Source organism: Gymnoscopelus microlampas, assembly GCF_963454915.1.
Source record: "Gymnoscopelus microlampas genome assembly, chromosome: 21".
NCBI lineage: Eukaryota > Metazoa > Chordata > Actinopteri > Myctophiformes > Myctophidae > Gymnoscopelus > Gymnoscopelus microlampas.
This window is the reverse complement of record NC_139958.1, coordinates 19,919,358-19,942,453: the sequence shown is the minus strand read 5'-3', so window position 1 is coordinate 19,942,453 and position 23,096 is coordinate 19,919,358. Positions and strand designations below refer to the sequence as shown.

The following is a 23,096-nucleotide window of genomic DNA, read 5'->3' as shown; positions in this document are numbered from 1 at the left end:
TAGAGTGTTTGTTCAATAACGGTTCTCCCCGTCTCTTAATCTATTTAATAAACAGAATATACATTTTTAGGTGGGTTGTCAATTTCATCCAATCAGAAGAGAGTACATTTATCAGCTGACATTTTATAGTGTTCCAGTTTCAATTTTGTCCGCTCATTTCTTTGTGTCATCAATTCCAATTTCACTTGTTTATTGTTGGCAGAATAACTTGGACGGATCACCCATTTTTCATCATTCTAGGTGGAAATGATCAGTAGGCTGCCCCCGAAGAGATGATTAACTGTTTGATGGAATTACATAATAACTCATTGAGCATTAGTGAGGACCAATTACTGGAAGCTTCTGTATGAGTTCTCTCTTCTGACTGGATACAATTTGTATCCCGACCCGAAAATCTTCTATTTAATAAAAAGCTGGAGAGACGAGGAGACCCCTGTTACTGAACAAACGCTCCTTAGCAATGATTGCTATCAGAATATAAAGCTATTTAACAAAAGAAAATCACTTATTGCACCTTGAAATCCATCCTTGAATAAACAGAAGGCTAGGTGAGGCTAGAGTGCTAGCCACTAATTAGGCAGACACTATAATAAAATCATTGGAAAAAACAGTCCTAATGGTACGGTCACACCGAACTTTAATTCTGCCTATGCGGAGGATTCTGACAATGCTTTTCAATTGGAACGGAGCGTTTTTTTTTTTGCAGAAATCTGCAAATGGCAACAAACTGCTCCGTTCCCATTGAAAAGCATTGGCAGAATCTGCAGCATAGGCAGAATTAAAGTTCGGTGTGAGCGCACCCCTAAAACATAAATTCTGAAAAAAAAGAGCAAAACTAGATTCATTATGTTGTCGAGCTAAGAGCTTATTTATTTGTGACCACCTAGTATAAATTAAAGTAAGATTGGGAAGGGCAGTGGCAGGTGCCAGGTACAGAAAACGAAACAAGACAGCTCCTGAATGACATATATTTTAATTTGTACGCGGTCTTAATCATTCTCCCTTTATACTTTGTTGTCTAATCCAGTGGTTTTCAACCAGTGGTCCGTGGACCACCAGTGGTCCTTGAGGGGGTACCAGGGGGTCCCCAGCAAAATGAGTTAACATAGTGTCTGAATCATTTTAACCACTTAGCTTTGGCTATTCAAAAATAGCAGATATACAAGCTCATAGCGCGGCCCTGAGTGCCGCACTATGAACTTGTAGATCTGCTATTTTTGAAAAATCTTGAAAATGTGTGCAAATCTTTGAATATATTTACGATACATTACATACATTTTTAACTCAAATCTTTGCTGCTGGGGGTCCCTGGCACAAAACATTTTCAGATGGTGGTCCGCGGCCAAATGTATATCAATTTAGGGGTCCTTGGCATGAAAAAGGTTGAAAACCACTGGTCTAATCGTAACCAGTCACCCATTGTATTGTTCAGCCACCTGCAGTGAGCTTCGTGTAAAAACAATCACGTCTTAGGTGAAATAACAATCTAAAATGGTACTTTATGAATAGTGTCAACATGAGCTAATTATTGTGCCTGTTTGCTGAGGTGTGTTGTTCATCAGTTCGTTTCCAAGAAAAGGTGTGTTTGGCGTATGAAAAGGCTCATTGTTGCCGTTTGGTGTTGCTATTATTAGGAGAGTAATTTCCCCTCTTTCCACTAAAATCAGTCATCCTGGCATTACTCTGTTTTGCTTGGTTGCATTCTGACCACCTTCTGTTGACAAAGCCCTGCTGCTTTATAGTCCCATACCGCATAGAAAGTTGTCTAATTTGGATATTTCTGAAATTAGAGCACTTGGGTGCCAAGACACTCTGCATTTTATTGTCATCAAAGGTCAAATGTAAACAATGAAGCCACTGTACACCAGAGCTTATTTACATAATCTTTATTTATTATTTTCCTCTTTTCTCTGTCCTCTGTTCTTTGTCAGCATGCTGCGGTATAAGCCCAGTGATTCTCAACTTATTTACAAGGACCCCCCGGGTTTGATATGCATTAGTACACAGACCCCCATTTGATTCAATGTTTTATATCTGAGACTACCAGTACCAACCTACACTGTATAACCCTCAGTGTTCATTTAACTCTGAGAGACAACTCACTGGAACCACATATTACACTATTGGAGTTACAGAACCGTAACGATCCATTTTGGCTCTTAACCCATTACAACTGGGAAAGCATCCACGTAACCACTGGACCCCCTGGACCCCATGTTGAGGACCAGTGCTATAGCTTTCTGAAGGCCGTAAAACTCTTCATTCTATAGTCATGTTTTTTATAGAATAGCAAGAGTGGTTGTCCTCACTTTTCTGTCCTATTGGGGGGCTGGCACAAAACCTTTTTGGGTGGGTCCGCGACCAAATATATATATCAATTTGGGGGTCCTCCGTTTGCACGAAAAAGTTTCAGAACCACTGCTTTTATCTCACTGTCCCCCTTTTCTTTTTCCCCCCTCCTTTGCAGTAGCACTGGCCCAGAGGAGGCTGCTGAGTTATGAGTGCTCCAGAGGCACCCAGTCCTGGGAAGAAAGAGCCGGTGGATACAGGAGGCGGGGCCAGAGATGGTGGCCCCTCCTCCTCCTCACCTGTCCCAGCCATAGCTACCGTCTCGGCCATCGCTGCTGCTACTGACGCCACCACCAGTCCCACCGCTGGGCCCGTCACACTGACGCCTGTCACACTGAAGAAAGAGCCAGAGACCCCCGCGTCTCCCATCTCTCCCGTGTCTCCAGTATCGCCCATAACTCCCACCAGGCCACCCGTGATTCCCGTGGCCAGTAACGGGAAAGTCGGGGACGGCAACCCTGCCGAGATCTGTGTGGTCATAGGAGGAAATGACCGCGGACCTCAGACCCAGGGTATGTTTGCCCTGCTTGGTTCTGCTCCCCCAACGAAGAACACAGACTCATGCATAGGTGTGTGTGTGTGTGCGTCTGTCTCTGTGTGTGTGTGTGAGAGCATACAGTCATTTGTCTGTCTTGTCTGTCTTGTCCAAACATGACTGACTGACCCCTGAAGAGTTTTGGAGGAGCACATTTATCTCCCTGGTTAACTCACACCTCAGATCTCTCTTTTTTTTTTGCATTACGTCCTTCTTATTTAGAACCAACTATGCTGTAACATTCCATGGTGACCTTCAAACTCTTCTGGCCCCATGTGAACACTGGAAGTGGATTTCACACCCCAATGATAAAAGCTAAACCCAGGTCTCTTCACGAGGTGGTATTAGATTAGGTTTCTTTTTAAGTCTTAGTTGTTTGGAGGGTTCATTTGTGCAGTGTGAATATTGCGGCACCAAGCTCTTTTTGTGTGTGTGATACTTACAATCCCAGTGTTGTTGACATTGTATGCCAGGTGACATTATCAGTATACATATATATATGTATGTTTATAGTTATATCTTTGCATAAAATTAATTTAGTAAGAGCAGGAGTACTTTCTTTCAAGAGTGCCGTCTGCCCAAACTGACACTAAACAAACCTTGATGAATCTTGGTAGCTGGAGAAGATTAATTGGCTCAAAATGCAATCAAATTAGTTTAAGGCATACTATTTAAAACAGTCTATTTTTACTAGACTATTTTAAATGACTCTAGTATGCTCTATATCTACCTACGTTATACGATTTAGGCCACGATTAGCATGATACAATTCAAAAAAGGGCATATGTTTTATGGCATGACTTTAACAACAGCTTTATTTAGACCTGGACCATTAGCCTCAATGGCTGCCTGCCAGTACATAGTGGACCAGCGCTGCTGGCCGTGTCCATCCTAAAGCCAAATTTGTCCATTTCAAAGTGTGCTTTTTTCCTAAAACAGTAATGACTTTTTATCTAAGCAGAGAAGTTGGACCCAGTGTGCTAGCTAAATCATCCTAAAATATGTTTATTATTTGATATGGAGACAGTGTATTTATTTGGAGATACAGTAAGCCTGGTGTGCCCGTGTCGCACACTGAAACTAGCCCATCTACAAGCTCACAATGTCGCAGCGAGACACGTTGTGAGGTGGCAGACGGGTTCAGATTCGGTGCGCGGCAAGACGCGCAAACCAAGTATAACTCGGGCTTTACACATTGATTATAACGCTCTCTGCAATGTGCTTTTGCCTTTTCACACAGGTTCCTATGTGTGCGGGGTATGTGGGAAAAAGTACAAGTACTACAACTGTTTTCAGACACATGTCAGGGCACACCGAGGTAAGACATCTTTTCAGACGGCATATGGGGCTGTTTGTGGAATGCCACAGAATAATTGAGTCATGACGCTATCTATTTTTAACCCATTCAAGCCGGGAACGCATCTGTGTCATTTTTTGGATTTCTTTGGATATTTAAAAATAGCAGATCTACAAGCTCATAGCGCGGCACTCAGTGCCGCGCTATGAGCTTGTATATCTGCTATTTTTTTTGACACAGATGCGTTCCCGGTCTTAATGGGTTAACAAAATCCTGTTCTAGTGGCATATAAAGTATGCGTCTAAAATTATATGCCACCTTTACGTGACTCGTGTATTTTTGACAGAATTTGATTTGTGCGCTCGGGCGGTGCAGTGGTAAAACTCCCGCCCACCATGGCAGACACTATGGGCTCAAACTCCTCCGCGGTGCATCCGGCTCGGTCCGGCCCGTCCGTGCCAACAGACACAATTGGCCGCGTTCGTGGGTGGGAAACCACGAACAGGTGCCCGGTTGGGGCACTGCAGTCTGAGCCCAGCTTGTATCTTGTTTTTGTTTTGTTTTTCCCCATGGTTTTAATGTTAAAACTGAATCATCACAATGTGAGACTTGGGTTTGTGTGCTGTTAACCTGTTAAAACCGGGACATTTTTGGTTTTAGCTATATAAAGCAATATACATTTTTCGAAATACTTAGGATTTAGAACAGTGATTTAGGATTTAGAACAGTGGTTTATAACATTGGTTCTCAAAAATAGCAGATATACAAGCTCACAGCACGGCACTTTGTGCTGCGCTGCGAGCTTGTATATCTACTGTTTTGGAAAAATCGTCAAAGTGTTAGGAAATGGCACAAAGTTTGAGAACCACTCATTTGGAAGGCATTTGTACAATCGGCCTCAGGTCTTAACACAAACTGTACCATTCATCTTATCACATTGTCTGTGATTGCAACTCTTTGTTTTTGTCTCCTCCTCTCACTGCAGAGTCAGAAATCATGGTTGGAGATGGACCACCCCCAACACCTAACAGTGAGTCTACCTCTGGACATTCATCTACCACACACACACACACACACACACACACACACACACACACACACACACACACACTGGGGCTTTCTTGACATTTAGAATTGAAATGTTAATGAGGCCAAGTATGTATTCATTTTCCCCCTGTATTTCTAAATAAATACATTACACCTGATTATTTCCCCCTGAGAATCTCATAGTTGGCTAGTTTACACCACGGTGATACAGTTTTGAATGTATACACGGTAAAATCCTCTTTAGGGTCCATTTGTGGTTAAATGAAGACTCAGGATTTTATTGTGTGTAAGTTAACTTTTGCCCTGTTCACTCAACAACACTATAATCATTATGGAAAATAAAATGACAGAAAAGTTCTTCAAGTAGGGGTGGTGGGGGATATGGCCAACAGATCATGTTAAGTTATTTTCCAAACTCATGACAGTATTTCCTAAGTATTTAAGCAACAATATTTTACTAATATTGCTACCAAAGTCAGTTTTTACAGTTATTATGCATGCTTCCCTTTGTAAATGGTTAACCACTGTTCTCATGTGGTTAACCATGACATGTTTTGCACATTTTACAAATTGGCATTAACATTTTGGCAGTGTTGGACTTTGCAAATCGTTGCTGTCAGGCAGAGACCTCGTATCTCCATATTTCATATTTAGTTCAAAATATGTTTACATTTTATTTTTTAATTTCCATTTCTGCTAAGCAGCAAGCTAAATATACTTAAATGATTTGGATTTATATCAGGATAAATTTACGCGACTGTAAAGACGAAACGGAAGTGGTGAGGAGGCTTCCGAGTCCCAGACTGTATGACCGGAAACATTTGAAAATTGTGGGAGGCAACAGTCTGGCCACGCGAGACTATTCATTCATACACACCCCATGACGCCTTGAATTCATGGAGATTTGTTTTGTTTTTGTCGCATTCCTAAGCCAATAATTTGATGACGGGCGGAGACTCAAAGAGTCTCATACTGAGTCCTCCTACTGACCGATGACCCGGTCATCAAATTATTGGCTCAGGAATGTGACAAAAACATCTCCATGAATTCAAGGCTTCATGGGGTGTGTAATTGATAGAAAACAAGTATGTTTTTGGGTCTACTACTCCTTTACAGGGTTCCCACGGTCATGACATTCCTGGAATTATTTTGAAATTAGAAAAAACTGTTTTCCAGCTGTGGAAAAGGTTTGGAATTAATGCTTTTAGAAAATGTTATACAGTGTTTTTGGCTATTTGTTCATAAAAAAACATGTCCCAAAACATATCTAACATTATGTGAAATATCTGCTGCTAATGTATATGCTGCTAAAAATAATAGCAACATTTTACATTGTGATATGTTGTTAGCTTGTAAATCAGTTATTTTTGCCACGTGACACCTTCTTTCCAGTCTGTCTTGGGGCATTGATATTATACAGGTGAAAAAGCCTCAAAATACTTTGTAAAAGTTATGGAATAGTGTTGAAAATTCCTTGTTACAATGTGTGGGAACCCTGCCTTTAACATGTTTTCCAATATTAAGAGAAAGGAATCGGTGACCATAGTAAATGCTTATCCAATCAGACGTGTGTGTTTTGATGCATGACACCAGTTGAAGGAATAGTCTCCAGTTGGCATTTAGTCAGTCGCTGTCAGGCAAAAAACATTGTATCTCCATATTTCAAATGTTTTTATGGGGGAAATTAATGCTCTACTCCGTCGTACGATAGTGTCACGCCAAAGCAGCGAAAATAGCCTATCTACAGGTTGTGAGCTTGAAGATCGACAATTTTTGTCATTTCTAATCATGTTTGAAATTTAAACTTAAAATTTGAAAAATAATTGTGAAATTGCTTTATATTCTGATAGTACTAATTGATATAGACTGTTTGTAAGAGGGGTCTCCCCGTCCCTCCAGCGCTTGATAAAACAGAAAATGCAATTCCAGGTTGGGATACCAATTTTATCCAATCAGGAGAGAGAACACAGAACACAGGATAAACAAGTCAAATTGGAAATTATGACACAAAGAAACAAGCAGACAAAATTGGACACTATAATAATGAAGCTGATAAATGGGTACTTTTTCCTGATTGGCTGAAGATCGTTTTTAGGCCCAGAAGCTTCGACTTTAAGAAATTAATCGAAGGTCAGCCCTAGTATGAGGTTTCTACACAACAGCAACAATATGCCGTTTTGGAGCAATACCCTCTCCACCTGCCTCCGTGACAAGTTTGTCAGTGTCGTGGTGCTTCTCTTTTTTTTTTCAGTCAGTCAGTGGCTCATTCCACTGGATTTGTGTCAAGGATCTCTTCAGTCATTCATTTGTGCCGGCTGGCTGCCATGCGGGCCTATATACAATACCTCCCTCCATGTCACACCGTCTGCTTTATATAGCAGCAGCGGATGTCGAGAACTCCTTTATGTAGAGATAATCTATTTCCCTTTCTCCCCCTGTCCTATCTCACCCCTCTACAAACTTAGCCAAGCCAGAGTGGCTGAACACGGTCTGCAGATAACGTGTTACTATGGGGAAAAAATGATAATGTGAAGTCAAATTTGCTTTTTATTGCTCTTTATAACCCCAATTTATTTTCCAGGGATTTGATAGAACCTCCATGGCAATGATGGCATGTCTCAATCTTATCTTATCAATTCTAATGACTATTATTGTATCCCATAGTATGCTGTTAATATGTAATGATTGGTCGCCCTGTATTTGATATATTCTATCTGATCGATCTCGCGTTTCGAGCTTGCAGATCTGCTACTTTTGTGTGACGCTGTAGTATGATCAAGTAGGCCGTTATTTTGCGAAAAAGTTTGTATATGGAGATAAGAGGTTTCTGCCCGACGGTAACGATACTAGCCTTAGCTTAGCTTCTCTAACTTTATTTCTATATACCTACCTAGGTTCCATTTTTACATTTTTTTTCCCCCATCAGTCACTGAAAAGGAAAAGCTGTTGCAGCTTATTTGTTGTTTAACATGCACATCTTAACAGTCCATGAATAGTTGTAACACAACACAATTGATGGGTGGTCCATGAACACTTTCAGGATTTTCAAGTGGGCCCTGATCCAAAAAAGGTTGAGAACCACTGTAGACCCAGGGGTCTTCAACAGGCGGTCCGGGACCCCTAGGGTGTCCTCAGAGTTACTACAGGGGGTCCGCCAAATCTTTGTGCGATAGGATTTTTTTTTTTTTTACATTAACCACTTCAACCCTAGCATCCCTTTTCTGAGGAGAACTTTAGCTTGTAGATTGGCTATTTTTGGCAAAGAGGTATTAGGTCTAGACTCTAGGTGAAGAGGGGGAACAAAACAGACCAAGTAAAAAAAAAAAAGAAGTTTAATCTGAAACACAATTTTATACAATATAGTGGGGGTCCGTCCCTGCTTCATCTCTCTCTCAGCTAGGGGGGGTCCTTGGCCTGAAAAACTGAAAGTTGAAGACCCCTGCTGTAGACAAACTATGCGTCACAGAAACAAAACTGTGTGTTTCTTTGTGTGATGTCCCAACTGTAGATAACTTCCGCTACTCCTGTGACATCTGTGGCAAGAAGTACAAGTACTACAGCTGCTTCCAGGAGCACCGAGATCTGCATGCAGTCGATGGTAATTAGGCTTTTTAATCTAATTCATGGCCAGATTGGTTGCATTTTACCTACACTTTTTAAGGTGAGCTTGCTTTATTGATCATTTGATGCACTTATAAGCACTTTGACCCTGGCGTCTGTTTTTGACCAGTTTTCACATTTAAACAATGGCAAAAATAGAAGATCTACAAGCTCGCAACGTGCCACGACGCGTTGTGAGCTTGTAGATCGGCTATCTCAGCTATTTATGAAGTAGGGCTTAAGGGATAGTTCACCCCCAAAATGACTTTTTTCTACAGATTTGTCACCCCATGGAGACTTGAATTAATGGATATTTTCTTGTTTTTGTCGCATTCCCTAAGGCTAGCCAATAATTTGATGACCGGCAGCGGTTCCGGTAGGAGACACAAAGAGTCTCCTTTGTGTCTCCTACCAGAACCGCTGCCTACCGGTCCGCTGGTCATCAAATTATTGGCTTAGGAATGTGACAAAAACCAAAAAATATCCATGAATTCAAGTCTCCATGGGGTAATCTATAGAAAAAAAGTAATTATTTGGGTGAACTATCCCTTTAAGTGTTTATAGTAAATGGCTATAACTTATTTGTTCTTTGTACCGGGAAAAAATAATAGTATATCTGCATAAACATGGGGTAGTTTTAATGATATAATGGTGTTTCTTGCTCTCTCCTCAGACCCATATGAACACCAACAGGTTATTTTACCTGTGGATGACCTCAAAGAAGAAATGCCAGTTGAACCCTATAAGAAAATTGGACCAAGTAAGTCACGTCTGTTTGGTTTGACTGTATTGTTATCTTCGCCAGGACGGGATGGCAGGAGGTAGAGATTGTTTTTGGTCCTGCGAGTCGGTTACTTAAATCAGCAATGGTGGAAGAAGTACTCAAAAGTTTTACTTATAAATACCACAATCTAAAAATACTCAGTTAAAAGTGAAAGTCTGATATTCAAAATGTACTTCAGTACCAAAAGTAAAATGACTCATTATGCATAATGTCCCATTTCACAAGTTCAATATACATACAAATCTTTTGAAAATAGCCGAAGTATAAATAAGGCTAAAGTGGTTAAGGTATGTTTTTTTTTAATAATAATCAAAATCTACAAAGTAACTAGTAACTAAAGTTTTCAAATAATTGTAGTGGAATATTATTCTGAGTAATATTTGCCTCTGAGATGTAGTGGAGTAGAAGTAAAAGTATAGAACATTTATACTCACCACTGTAAATCAGTAGCTACACATTATCTCTGGAGTGATGATTGACTTCCAAAGTTTGCCGGCCCTGGGTAGCCAACCCTGTTTCTAGTTATTTATTTCCTGCAGTTTCTCATCATCAGACTGAAGCCATAGAACTTGAGTGAAAGACATTGCAATTCCAGGTCAAAGAAAGATTAGAAAATATGACACATTTGTAGTGGAATTTGCAGTCGGAATTGTTCAAATCTAATGGATAGTTAAAAAACAAAGTATCTTGCAACATTCTAAGAGAGTTTGACTACATGTCAAAATGCTGTTAAAACTGCTGGAGCTACACAGTACTTACAGTATCTTTCTACATGTGTATATATCAGTCCCAAAACATTTTAAATGCCCAAAGTAATTTTTGACACTGTAAATGTAATACTTAATCCTCCGGTTACTGCCAGCCTTGAATGTGTCCCCAACATTTTCTTACATTAAGTTGTTGATCGTTAGCTGACATTAGATCCTGCATTTCATCTTCTACTAATGATTATGTCAGCCTAAGCCTCTGTCCCTCCCTTGTTTACTGGAAATACTGTAGTTTCCCATATGAAACCCACAGCCTGCTCGCGTGATATACTGTACCTCACGCCTCCTTAAAGAGAGACTTTTGACAGTTTGGGCTAGGCATCTTTTGACAAGATGCTAGGCATCTTGTCAAAGGAATGAACAGCTGTCATGGTCAATTTTATTTTAACCCATTAAGACCTGAAGCCGATTCTACATGTCTCCTAAATCCCAACAGTATTCTGAAAAAGGTATGTTTCTATATCAGTGGTGCTCAATCTTTTTCATGTCAAGGAAGGAAGGAAAATGTATTTGGCCGCAGATCCCCATCTCAAAATATTTTGTTCCAGAGACCCCCCAGAAGCAAATATTTGAGTTAAAAATGTTCGCTTTAAAAATATATATATATTCAAAGATTTGCACACATTTTCTCGATTTTTCAAAAATAGCAGAACTACAAGCTTGTAGCTTGTATATCTGCTATTTTTGAATAGCCCAAAGTGCAAAATAATGCTTTTTAGCTCAAATCTAAAAATTACACGGATGCGTTCCAGGTCTTTAAGGGTTTAAGCACGCTGCTGTTTATCCTATACAAAAGGTCAATTATTGACCCCACAGTCCTCACAAATTGTAGTAACAATCAACTTACTTTTGCTAAGTGATAATAACATGGAGAATGTTCTATTCTGCTCCCCTGACAGCACTAATGATATACCGTATGTTCCTCCCTTGGACCACTGTCTTCCTTCACTAAACCACATGTAAAAAAAAATCTTGGCGTGTTGTGAAATTTGACAAGCACATCAACTCTGTTGTAAAGGGAAGTGTTTTCTAACTCACAGTCAGACAGACAGACAGACAGAGCCCAAAACCAAGTCCAAGTCTCTTGTCTCTGATATGAAGAAAGTGATTCATGCTTTAATTTCCTCCCCGGCTGGACTATTGCAACTCATTGCCGGTACATAGCAGTTGCTAGCTCCTTCCTCCCTCCCGTCTGTGGCTTGTCCGGAACACTTGTTTCCCAAAACAGTGGGTCTGGACCCATGTTTGGGTCGCGGACGCATTTTTATGGGTCGCGAGTAAATATCCCCTTTTTTTGTTTCTGTACATACAAAAAACAAAAAAGTTTAAACAAAAAAAGTCACAACTTCTCATCAATTAAAAACAATTCCAACATGTTTGCGTCAAATGTAACTATTTGTCGAGTTATTTTATTTTATTTATTTACTTTTTACACCAATATTCACCAAAGTATGTACACATGACCTCGGGAGTCATGTGACAATGAGTGTCACACGGCTTTTTAATATCGCACCCGCAATTGGCTTCCAAAATTCCCCTATTTCTTACAAAGAAAAATGCTCCTAAAGCGGTTTCACTTCTTTTTTTTGTGTGTGCTATTTAGCCCTTTTTCTCCCCAATTTTGTCGTTGTACCAATTTATTCCTCCCCACACACACACAGCAGTGTATTGTCACTGCTGTTCTATTCTACTGACTCACCTGACTCACCTGCCAGTGAGGAGCCCCCACCAGGAAGACGTAGAGCCTTCGTCTTACTCCTCCCGCGCAACACTCCCTGCTGACAGGTGCCACCCCCAGCCCGTAGGAATACGTGCAGTGATATCATCCGCCCCTGAACACGGGCCAATTGTTTTCGTTATTGATAGACGCTCGACAAAGCTGCTGCACCGTGGTGGATTCGAACCCACAACCCACAGCGGTGTAAGGCAGCTACTTTACCACTGCGCCACCCAAGCGCCATAAAAAAAAGAAAAGCGGTTTCACTTCTGCCCGTGAGGGCCACCACAGATGTGAAAAGTTGAACCGTGTCGTAGAAACACTATCTCCCCCCCCCCCGCAGCTTCCTCTGCTCCTGGCGGCTGCAACCCACAACTTACACAACCCTGGCTAGCTTAAGGCCACCTGGCCTGGCAGAGATATGCGCTCTGTTATTGTCTGCGTGGATTGTGATAATAATCACTTTCTTTGCTTTTATTTGTCCAGAATCAGGCAGCTATTTATGTGCGATCTGCGGGAAGCAGTACAAGTATTTCAACCCATACCAAGAACACGTGGCTCTTCACATCGGCCTACCGACGGCGGGTGAGTGGCTTTTCTATGAAAGTATTACCAACCTAAAACGTTACAGGTGTTACAAGCTAGTGATTACCCAACATATTCAAAGTTCCAATTCACATAGAAATATGTAACATAATCGTCTCTGTCGGGTGGAAACCTCATATGTCCATTATGTTCAGAAATAGCAAAAAGCAGCAGCTTGTAGGATCTGCTACTTTTGATAACATTTTGAATGCAAAGTACAGCATCTCAAGCTCCTCCTGAAGCAGTATTTGGCTTAAAATGACCTTGTCTCACTCTGACTGGTTACTTGGACGTCAAATCTAGGTTTCTGGCGCCAATCTCGGCTCTACAATTTCGGATGTTTCATTTTATACAGTATGTGGAAGAGTAATATTCCACCTCAAAACCAGTTGCTTTCACAGTCCGTTGCCTTTGTGAGAATTCAACCTAGTCCTGCCCTGTTACCATGGTGGTGTGACACGTGATTTCCAACCACAAACTGCACTAAAAGCAGGGGGTTAAAAAAACGGGAAGTAAAACTGTCTGGAGGGGGGCTTTAAATGGAAAAGTAGATGTTGAATATAGCACTGCAATTCTCTTTGTGTGACGCTTTTGATAAAATGGCAGGCAAGAAGATGTAGTTGAATTTGAGTACCACCAATGTTATATCGTCACATCCATACTGTATACAAATATATTGACTCTGTCGGGTGGAAACCTTGTATGTCCAAAACTGTTACTTTTCAGGAGTCAAATGAAAGAAACTGCAGAAGTACCACTCAAAGCAAGCTTTGAACTTGCAGATCTGCTACTTTTGATGCTTTTGTGTGACCCCGTAGTACGATCACGTAGGGCGTTAATTTACGAAAAAACACAAAGTTAAAATATGGAGATAAGAGGTTTCTGCCCGACAGCGACGATATCATGGAAATACCTTTATTTATTTATATACATTCAGTAATTGTAACTGTTATCCTCTCTAAGATCTAGGTAGCCCCTTTGAATTGAAGTCATCGCCGGTACAGAAGCGTGTGAATATGGACATCATCAGTAAATATGTCCCCAGCCAAACCGGTAAGGCAAGTAAGTATAAGCAACCCTTGGATATAGTGTCTCTATCATTTACATGAAATCGCTCTACTATGCTGGCCGTTCACACTGTGGGGGTGCATGCTTGAGTCCCAAGTCTATGACCAAAATCTGTTTGTTGAATCACCATTCATCAAAATCAAAACTTTTTAAACCATTCAATCCGGGAACGCATCTCTGTCATGTTAAGATTTCTCTGGCTATTCAAAAATACCAGATGCCGCACTATGAGCTTGTAGATCTGCTATTTTTTTTTAAATTGTGATTTTTTTTTGTGCAAATCTTATATATATTTTTTTAAAGCGAACATTTGTAAAATATTTTGTTCCAGGGACCTTCGGGAGCAAAGATTTGAGTTACAAATGTTCGCTTTAAAAATATATATATATTCAAATTCAAAAGAAGCTTAAAACAGTTTTCTACAGAAAGGTCAAGCCACTAGGTGGGCGTGGCCCATCATGTTTGAGTGACAGCAGGGACGAGACCTAGTGTCAGCAGTCTGCTCTATTGGTGCTCTCTCTCTCTGAGATGGAGAAAAAGAGAGATAAATGCTAATCTGAATTAGATGTTTCTTAACCCATTTAGACCGGGACAGAATCTGTGTAATTTTTAGATTTCTTAGGCTATTCAAAATAGCAGATCTACAAGCTCTTAGTGCGGCACCGAGTGCCGCGCTACGAGCTTGTAGATGTGCTATTTTAGAAAAATAGTGAAACTGTGTGCAGATCTTTGAATGCGTGTGTGTGTGTGTGTGTGTATATATGTGTAAAAATTATATGTATTTGGCCGTGGACCCCCATCTCAAAATATGTTGTTCCAGGGACCCCCAGAAGCACAGATCGGAGTTAAAAATGTTCGTTTTAAAACATATATTAAAAGATTTGGACAAAGTTTCCATGATTTCTTCAAAAAATAGCAGATCGTATATCTGCTTTTTTTGAATAGCCAAAGAAATCTAAAAATGACGTTCCCGGACTTAATGGGTTAATTGAAAGAGTCAAGTTTTGACCAATTGCAACTCAAAAATGCATGTTTTGGGTCAAAGTCTTTTTCCTTTTTTTTAGGCTTGCGTAACATTGCTGCTAAGGACCAATACACTGCTGTATTTTTTACAGAAATGCTCCCAGGCCAGGGCCTATAATTAGGACTTCTGTTTTTTCAGGGCTGAGCTGAGGGAAGTTACAGTATGTGAACATCCAGTCCTTAGCTGAAAAACCACTTAAACCCAATATACTTCATTGACCGGGGTCCCCCAGGGGTCAACCCTTGGCCCCCTCCTTTTTTTCTCCCTCTACACCAAATCCCTTGAATGTTTGCCCATCATGACATGCCCTGAATAGGGATGCTATAGGATTCAAAGGGTTCAACGGTCTTGCCAGGAGCACAGCTTACCAATATAAGGTCATTCGGTTTGACTGAGAAATACAACTGTGTGTCGTTCGCGTTAGAATAAGAAATATACTTGAGATGACTAAGATAAACACTGAAATATGTTGGCTCACTATGTATTTGCTGCATTTAAAATCTTAACCCATTAAGACCGGGAACCCATCTGCGTGCCATTTTTAGATTTCTTTGGCCAATCAAAAATAGCAGATGTACAAGCTCAAGCTACGAGCTTGTAGATCTGTTATTTTGTTAAATATTGTGAAAAAGTTTTGCAAATCTTTGAATATTATATTTTTTTCAAGCGAACAGCGGGGTCCCTGGAACAAAATGTTTTGAGATGGGGCGGGGGGGGGGGGGGGCTGTTTGAGAACCACTGATAATGGCAGCATAAGTTATTATTTTCAAAAAACTGTAAGGATTTAGAAGAGATTAGTAGAATTTGAGTTACAAATGTTCGCTTTAAAAATACATATAAAGATTTGCACACATTTTAACGATTTTTCAAAAAACATAGCAGATCTACAAGCTCATAGCGCGGCACTCCCTGCCACAAACTATTTTCAAATGGGGGGCGTCCGTGGCCAAATACATATCAATTTGGGGGTCCTTGACTTTGAGAACCACTGTTGTACAGTAGATCAGCTATTGGTGAACATTCTCGAAGATTCAAAGAAAACGTTCACCTATATAATGACATGCCCAGAATAGGGACGCCAGGTTGAAAGTGGTTCATATATCACTGCCTCTCTGCGGCATCTGATCTGAGTTTTCTGTGACCTAAATGTAAGTCTGTCTGTGGGTCAGGCTGCGTGACGACGTTGTCGGGAAGAAACCTTGTATCTCCATACAGTATTTACACTTTTTATGTTTTTTTTCTCCGTAGATTAATGCTCTACTTCGTCATACTATGGTGTCACACAAAATAAGCAAAAATAGCCGATCTACAAGCTCAAAATGTCTTACGATGCGATGCGCTTTGAGCTTATAGGTCTGCATTTTTTCTTTGCTATTTTTGAATTTGAATCCTGGAAAGTAACAGTTTTGGACATGAGGTTTCCAGCCGACAGCAAAGATGATCCTATCTCTGTGGTTCTTGACGTGAATCTTTTTTTTGACAACCACTGATATTATAGCAATATGAGTATAGCAATATGAGGATTTAGAAGATTTAGAGCAAAGATTTTACTTAAAAATCTTCGCTTTAAAAAACGTATATATTCAAAGATTTGCACACATTTTCACGATTTGTTTTCGAGCCCAAAGTATAAAATGATGGTTATAGCAACAAAAAATGAAAAAAGACCCGGTATGCGTTCCCGGATTGAACGGGATATACTGCAACTGATAAAACCTGGTGAACCTGGTGTAATGTGTATTCAGCCGAATGCTAAGAATGTATGTTAATTATCGTCACTGTCGGGTGGAAAGTGTTGTATCTCCAGAACTGTTACTTTTCAGAAATCCCCTATTGACAACTATCTACATCACGATGAGTATTTATTGTAATGTGTTAGGCTAGGGAGATGTAAGTCTATACAATATTATGTAAGGGATATGTTGATTTGAAAATTGCTATATTTACCACGATACAACACGTTATTTTCACTACTTTTTAATATATTTTTTGACATAATAAAAAAGGAACGGTTTTGTACGTACAAGGTTTCCGCCTGACAACAGCGCTATGAGAAGTAGGAGCAGATATCTTGTTGCTTTCAGATCTTGTATTGAGGTCAACAGTTCCCCTTAACTTTTCTTTGTTAATGGCGTTATTGACGGTGAGAATTACAAGCACAAAAAGTGTTTGGAGATCGTTGCTGTCGCGCAGAAACCTTGTATCTTCATATATAATCTTTTTTCATAAATGAATGCCCTATGTTATTACACTTTGTATAATAGTGTCGCACAAAAGTAGTGAAAATAGTCGAACAGCAATCTCACTCTGAGAGATTAGAGCGGTCTGGGTATTATTCAATATTGTTTGTCTTCACCTGGCTTCATTTAAAGGTCCGCTTCATTTTAAGTTGTCAATACATGCCATTGTCTACTACCAGCTTGGGCCACATCTATATAGTGTATAGCCACAGTTGTCCCACTTGTCCGTTTATTTATCCTGTTTGTGTGTATATTTGCATTGTCCATAGTCTTGAAACGGTTACCAAAATTATTATCTGAATAATTATGGTCGTGTTGGCTTATCAATCTTTTCTCCAGTGACTGTTCGTTATTTGGCTAGACTTTTCAAATCAATCCGTCCTTAAAAAATAAATAAATGCACACATTGATTTTCAAAATTGAGATTCAAAATTGTATACCACAATTGTACAGACAGTATATCCTACTGTATATTAAAATTGCCTTGGACGGCGGACGATCGACATCATTGTGAAAATATTGTAGTTACACCAAAGTACTTTTCAACTCCTCACCGCCTACCTCTAAGTTAAGCTTCAAATCTGTGTGTGTGAATGATAATGTTTTGTGCTATTGACATACTGGCATTTCTGTATTGAGTTTTGACATATTTAATCATCTGTTATTACATCTATTATTAGTCAACATTTTAAACCTTCATACGTTTGATTAACAGAAATAAAAGTCAATGGTTGGCTGGCAACTTCTTTTACTTCATTTTTTTTTTGGCAACTAGAGAATATTGAGAATGTTTTGCCCATGTTTTGATTTGCATTACAATGGGGTTTAGAAACACTGAAAACATCGATTTATTCATGTTTAAAAATACAACCTTTCGTACAGCTTGTTAAATACATGCTCAAAGCTAAACATTTATTTGATTAAACGCATTTTCGCCGGTTATTTATATAATCTAATTCTCCAAGCACACTGTGCTGTGTGAGCTGTTTGTCAAAGGAAATTGGTGACGGAAAGAAGTAATCGTCACACTTTTCAAAATGGTGATTTGCTGTGTTTGGGCTCATTTTACATTTATTCATAATAATATGCATCATTTCCACTGCTCCGCCGTTTTATGCTCAACCTACAATGTCAAAGCAATCGTTTCTCTTCCTCTTCTGTTATCTCTGGTATATCTTTCATTTGATCGGTCCCCCCTCCCTCCTTTCCCCTCTTTGTGCTGAAGAGCAGTTTGCCATAAATAACTATTTAAAGCATGGCACACACTAAAACATCCACACAATTGGGTCAAAAAGATGGAGTGGAGAGAAAGAGTTAGACCTATATTCAAATGCATTATGGATCATTTCGATTTTATATATGGCTGCTTACACTCAGGTATGTGTAATGATGCAACACATTGTAATGGACAACAAATTGCATGTGCTTGGCATCGCTCCAGCTCGATATTATGTTCGCTGTCAAATACATAAAAATAGACATTGTTATCAAAGTTATCTTTGTTATTTAGAGCAGTGGTTCTCAACCTTTTCAGGCCGTGACCCCCAAACATATTTGAGCTTGTAGATCGGCTATTTTGACAATGTTTGCCTCTTATATTATTTGAGAATTTGACCAATGTTTGACCAGTTTTTATAGTATAGTTTGTCGATTACTTTTTTTAGGTATTAAAAATCTTTTAGGTATAAAAAAGTCCTTAAATTATCACTTCACTGTAATCCGGGGACCCCCCCCACCCAAAAAAAATCATTAGGGGACCCCCCAGGTTGAGAACCACTGATTTACAGTAGAGTTTGTGTGTGTGGCTTATTGTTTCTTCTGTATTGTCATTTTGTAGACAGCCTGTTCAGCGCCATGCCTCCTAGCCTGGTCGACACCAACAGCTCGCAGAACTCAAGTGGTGAGCACTGGGACACCTCTTATTTTACCTTACCTTATTGTGTGTGTGCTTTTATTATTCTGGCTTCCACAGTGAAAATGAAAGTTTGACTCCTACTGTGTCACTGGCAATAAACATGGAAATAAAAATGTTTTTATTGGTTCCATTTGTGCACTCTCAAGAGTTACAGACCTGTAATGGTCCATTCGGTTCCATTGGTGCACTCTGAGTTATACAGACCTGTAAGAGTCCATTTGGTCGCACGTTGTGAGCTTGTAGATCGGCTATTTTCTAGTTTGGTTCCGGGGGAGACTTCACATTTCTTTTTTGGGTCTCGAGCTAAACGTTTCGGAACCCCTGCTGCAGATGACTGACATCATGAGTGGGAACATGAAGTCTGAGATCCATATGGGAGCCACGCCATTATTAGACCCCCAAATTGATATATATTTGGTCACGGACCCCCATCTGAAAAGACTTTGTGTCAGGGACCCCCCAGAAGAGAAGATTTGTTTTTACAAATCTTTGCTTTTTAAATATATATATATATATATATATATTGTGGGGCTAAACTGGCAGTGGAAATCCAGCATTTCAATAAAGATTTGAACAAATCTTCAAGATTTTTCAAAAATAGCAGATCTACAAGCTCATTGTGCGGCACGAAGTGATGCGCTATGAGCTTGTATATCTGCTACTTTTGAATAAAAACCCTAGTGAGTCCAAACACTACAGGATAGTTAGCATTTGACAACTGAAAAGGGATGCCTTTGCATTTGATGAGACTGATTGACCTTTTAAATCTTTCTGTGCACCCACTCACTCAGCAGCTTCACTGTACAGTATAGGCTTATAGGACTGGTTCTGAACAGGGGGTCCGGGGACCTCCAGTGGTCCTTGAGGGGGGGTTTCCAGGGGGTCCTCAACTAAATGATTTATAGTTTGGAATCAAATGGACCCTTACAGGTCTATAACTCAGATAAATGTGTACAATCTCAGTTTGAAGTTATCACTGAGGAGTTTACTGTGTAGATTGGGGTTGTTAAGCTTATTTGGTGTACAAATGAAATCCTATGACTTATGGAAGCAAATGATTTGGATCAGGGAGACATCCAGTGGTGGACAGTGATTTAAGTACATTTTGTTTTGCAAGCAGATCACTTTCACTACGCTACATTTCAAACACAAATATTGTACTTTTGTCTCCACTTCATTTCAAGGAAGGGAAAAAGTACATTATGAATAAACCACTTAAGCCCTGTTTAACAATATTGTGAAAATAGCCGATCTACAAGCTCACGTGTTGCTATGTGACACGTTGTGAGCTTGCAGATCTGCTATTATCACTATCTTTGAAGAAAATGCACTTGGTAATTTGTGTTTGCTTGAGTGTATACTTTCCACGCCACTGGTGAATGCTGGTAGACCATGTGCTTGTGCTTCTCTCATCCTCACCCACAGGAACTCAGAGCCCCCTGGTGGCCAGTTCCTTCTCTACATCACAGAGTGAGTCCAACCACACCCACCTTGCTCAAAACAAAACGTTTGCCCACTACCTCTTTTTCCATCAAAAGTCAACTTTTATTTCACTGTTTTTTTTCTCTGCCCTTGCATTATTTTTTTTTAAGTTGCCGTGTTTCTTTCTCTCATAATCATTTTAATTTGGTGCCTCTTTCTTGCTCAGTTAGCGCAGGGACAATTCAGGAGGACAAGAACTTTATATTGTCTGGTTGTATATGTTTCCAATGCAAAAGAAGAATGTGCTGTCGCGTACTCCTGGAGGGTTCTTTGTGTGCTTCAAGAAAACAAGATTATGTTTAAGTGTATTGCAACCATAGACTGCAAGGAAAATTGCCTGCAAAACTTGCTGATGAAAAGCATCTTATAAATGCCTCCCAGAATGAAGCCCAAATCCAGTATTTGAATGCCATACTGTATTTTTTTTTTAACACGGCTGGCTTAAAATTCCCCTTCAACATGAAATGAAATAGGGCCCGTATTTTCGTCTTAGTCAGATGTTTAAAATTAAACGCATAACGGGCAGCCGGAGTTGGCCTAGATACAGCAACAGCGTACGCCTGATTTATACTTAGTTGCACGCTGGTGTTGCGTGCCGTGAATACCCGATCTACAAGCTCACAACGCGTCGCGGACGTGACTCGTGAGGTTGTAGATCTGCTATTCAACCCATTAAGACCTGGGACGCATCTGTGTCATTTTTTGATTTGAAGCATTATTTTACACTTTGGCTATTCAAAAATAGCAGATCTACAAGCTCATAGCATGGCACCGAGTGCCGCGCTACGAGCTTGTAGATCTGCTATTTTTGAAAAATTGTGAAAATGCGTGCAAATCTTTGAAAATATATTGTTTTAAAGCAAACATTTTTAACTTGAATCTTTGCTTCTGGGGGGTCCCTGGAACAAAATGTTTTCACATGGGGGTCGGCGGCCAAATACATATAAGTTTGGCGCTCCTTGACATGAAAAAGTTTGAGCACCACTGATGTAGAAACATACGTTTTTCAGAAAACCGTTTAGGATTCAGAAGACATTTTGCAGAATCGGAACCTCAGGCCTCAATGGGTTAACCGAGCACGACACTGGCACACACAACAAAGTCTAAATCAGGCTTTTCCGGGTATATATATTAGGCGACATCGCTCCACAGACATTTTGGTACAGTGGTTTTGACCTCTGACCGAGAGCCCACCTCCTCCCTCCTCTTCTGGGTCCTTGTGTTGTTTCTAGAACCCTTCACATGTGGCGCCTGTGGCATCCAGTTCCAGTTCTACAACAACCTGCTGGAGCACATGCAGTCCCATGCTGGTGAGTCCACCGCTTAGGGCTGCAGTTCTCAAAACTGTTTTCATGCCAAGGAGGACCCCCCCCCCCCCCCAAATTGGCCATGGATGGACCCCCCACATCTGAAAATATTTCCCCCACCCACCAGAAGAGAAGATTTTATATAAAACATAATTCAATATTTTTTTCTTTTTTAAATTTGGGGGAAAATAATTGCAGATGTAAAAAGTATCCGCTCGGCGTTATCCATTGCACAGCTGTGGCCGTTTGAATGACGTTTGTTTTTGCCGTAAAGCAAGAGGAACGGAGATATATCGATTTTTTTTTAAATGACGTCAATTCTGGGTGTACTCTTCTTCGGTGGTACTTGGATCATTCACAGGCTGCTCCCTCCCCCCCCGGTCATAGTCGTCCTTGGCAGTGAATGAGTTAATGAATCAACGTGAAAAGATCATGAGTTCATTTGCATAGTCATTTAATATATATCTTTTTAAATAATTGATTAAATCAATCAGTCGCACCCCTAGGTGAGTTGACCCATGTTAAGTTGGATAGAGAGCTAGAAATTAAATGGGAGGCAGGAGTTGGAGCTAGTTAGAGCAGTTAGCTCTTTTATATGGGAGGTTGTGCATTTGGTGGCTTATAAACGCATAAAATGCGTCAGAGACATAGTTGTGAGGGAAAGTTAGCAGACACATTTGATTCTGTCTCACATTTTTATTCCTTTTTTCTTTCTTTTTTCTCCACTCATATTCTGAACACCTAATATCAGACGAGACTGCCACAGTTTATGGTCATGTTCATGTTTGTTCTTTATGTTTTCTGTGTCCTTTTATAGCGGACAATGAGAACCACACCAAAGGGGATTCTCCAAAGATATCGCCGGCTTCTGGTCACCAGGAGGCGCTGTGGAGAGGCTCTCAGGCCCTGGCCCTGCCCACACTCACACTCCAGGTTCAGTCTCATGCTGCTCATCCTCCTCCTCAGCGCAATCACTCTCTCAACCGTAAGTACTGGAGGAAATTAACCCGTTAAGGCATGAGGCCGATTCTACAAAATGTCTTCTAAATCCTAACAGTTTTTTGAAAAAAATACTACAGTATGTTGCTATATCAGTGGTTCTCATACTTGAGAACCACTTGAGAAAACGCACTATGAGCTTGTATATCTGCTACTTTGCCGGAACATTATAACTATTTCAGTCTTTAAAATCAGTGGTTCTCAAACTGTGGGTCGGGACCTCCAGGAGGGTCCCCAAATGATTTTGTTTGGGGGTGGGCCGGGAGGTCCCCCCTCCCCACACTTTTTTTTTTAACTCTCTGGTGGGGGTCCCTGGAACAAAATATGTTTAAAAAATATATGTTTTTTTAAAAATGTAACTGTTAGGATTTGTAGAATCT

General features: G+C 40.2%; 1 protein-coding gene across 1 annotated transcript in view; it reads left to right on the top strand.

Moving 5' to 3' along the window:
• znf618 (zinc finger protein 618) overlaps positions 1-23,096 on the top strand; it is a 47,194-nt gene that overhangs the window by 18,021 nt on the left and 6,077 nt on the right. The window contains exons 2-12 of the mRNA XM_084046739.1: positions 2,468-2,918; positions 4,125-4,202; positions 5,167-5,211; positions 8,737-8,826; positions 9,502-9,588; positions 12,583-12,681; positions 13,645-13,734; positions 18,851-18,913; positions 20,354-20,398; positions 21,643-21,720; positions 22,535-22,702. Coding sequence (XP_083902865.1) covers positions 2,498-2,918; positions 4,125-4,202; positions 5,167-5,211; positions 8,737-8,826; positions 9,502-9,588; positions 12,583-12,681; positions 13,645-13,734; positions 18,851-18,913; positions 20,354-20,398; positions 21,643-21,720; positions 22,535-22,702 — 1,264 coding nt within the window. The 5' untranslated portion in view covers positions 2,468-2,497. The remainder of the gene's footprint in view (positions 1-2,467; positions 2,919-4,124; positions 4,203-5,166; positions 5,212-8,736; positions 8,827-9,501; positions 9,589-12,582; positions 12,682-13,644; positions 13,735-18,850; positions 18,914-20,353; positions 20,399-21,642; positions 21,721-22,534; positions 22,703-23,096) is intronic.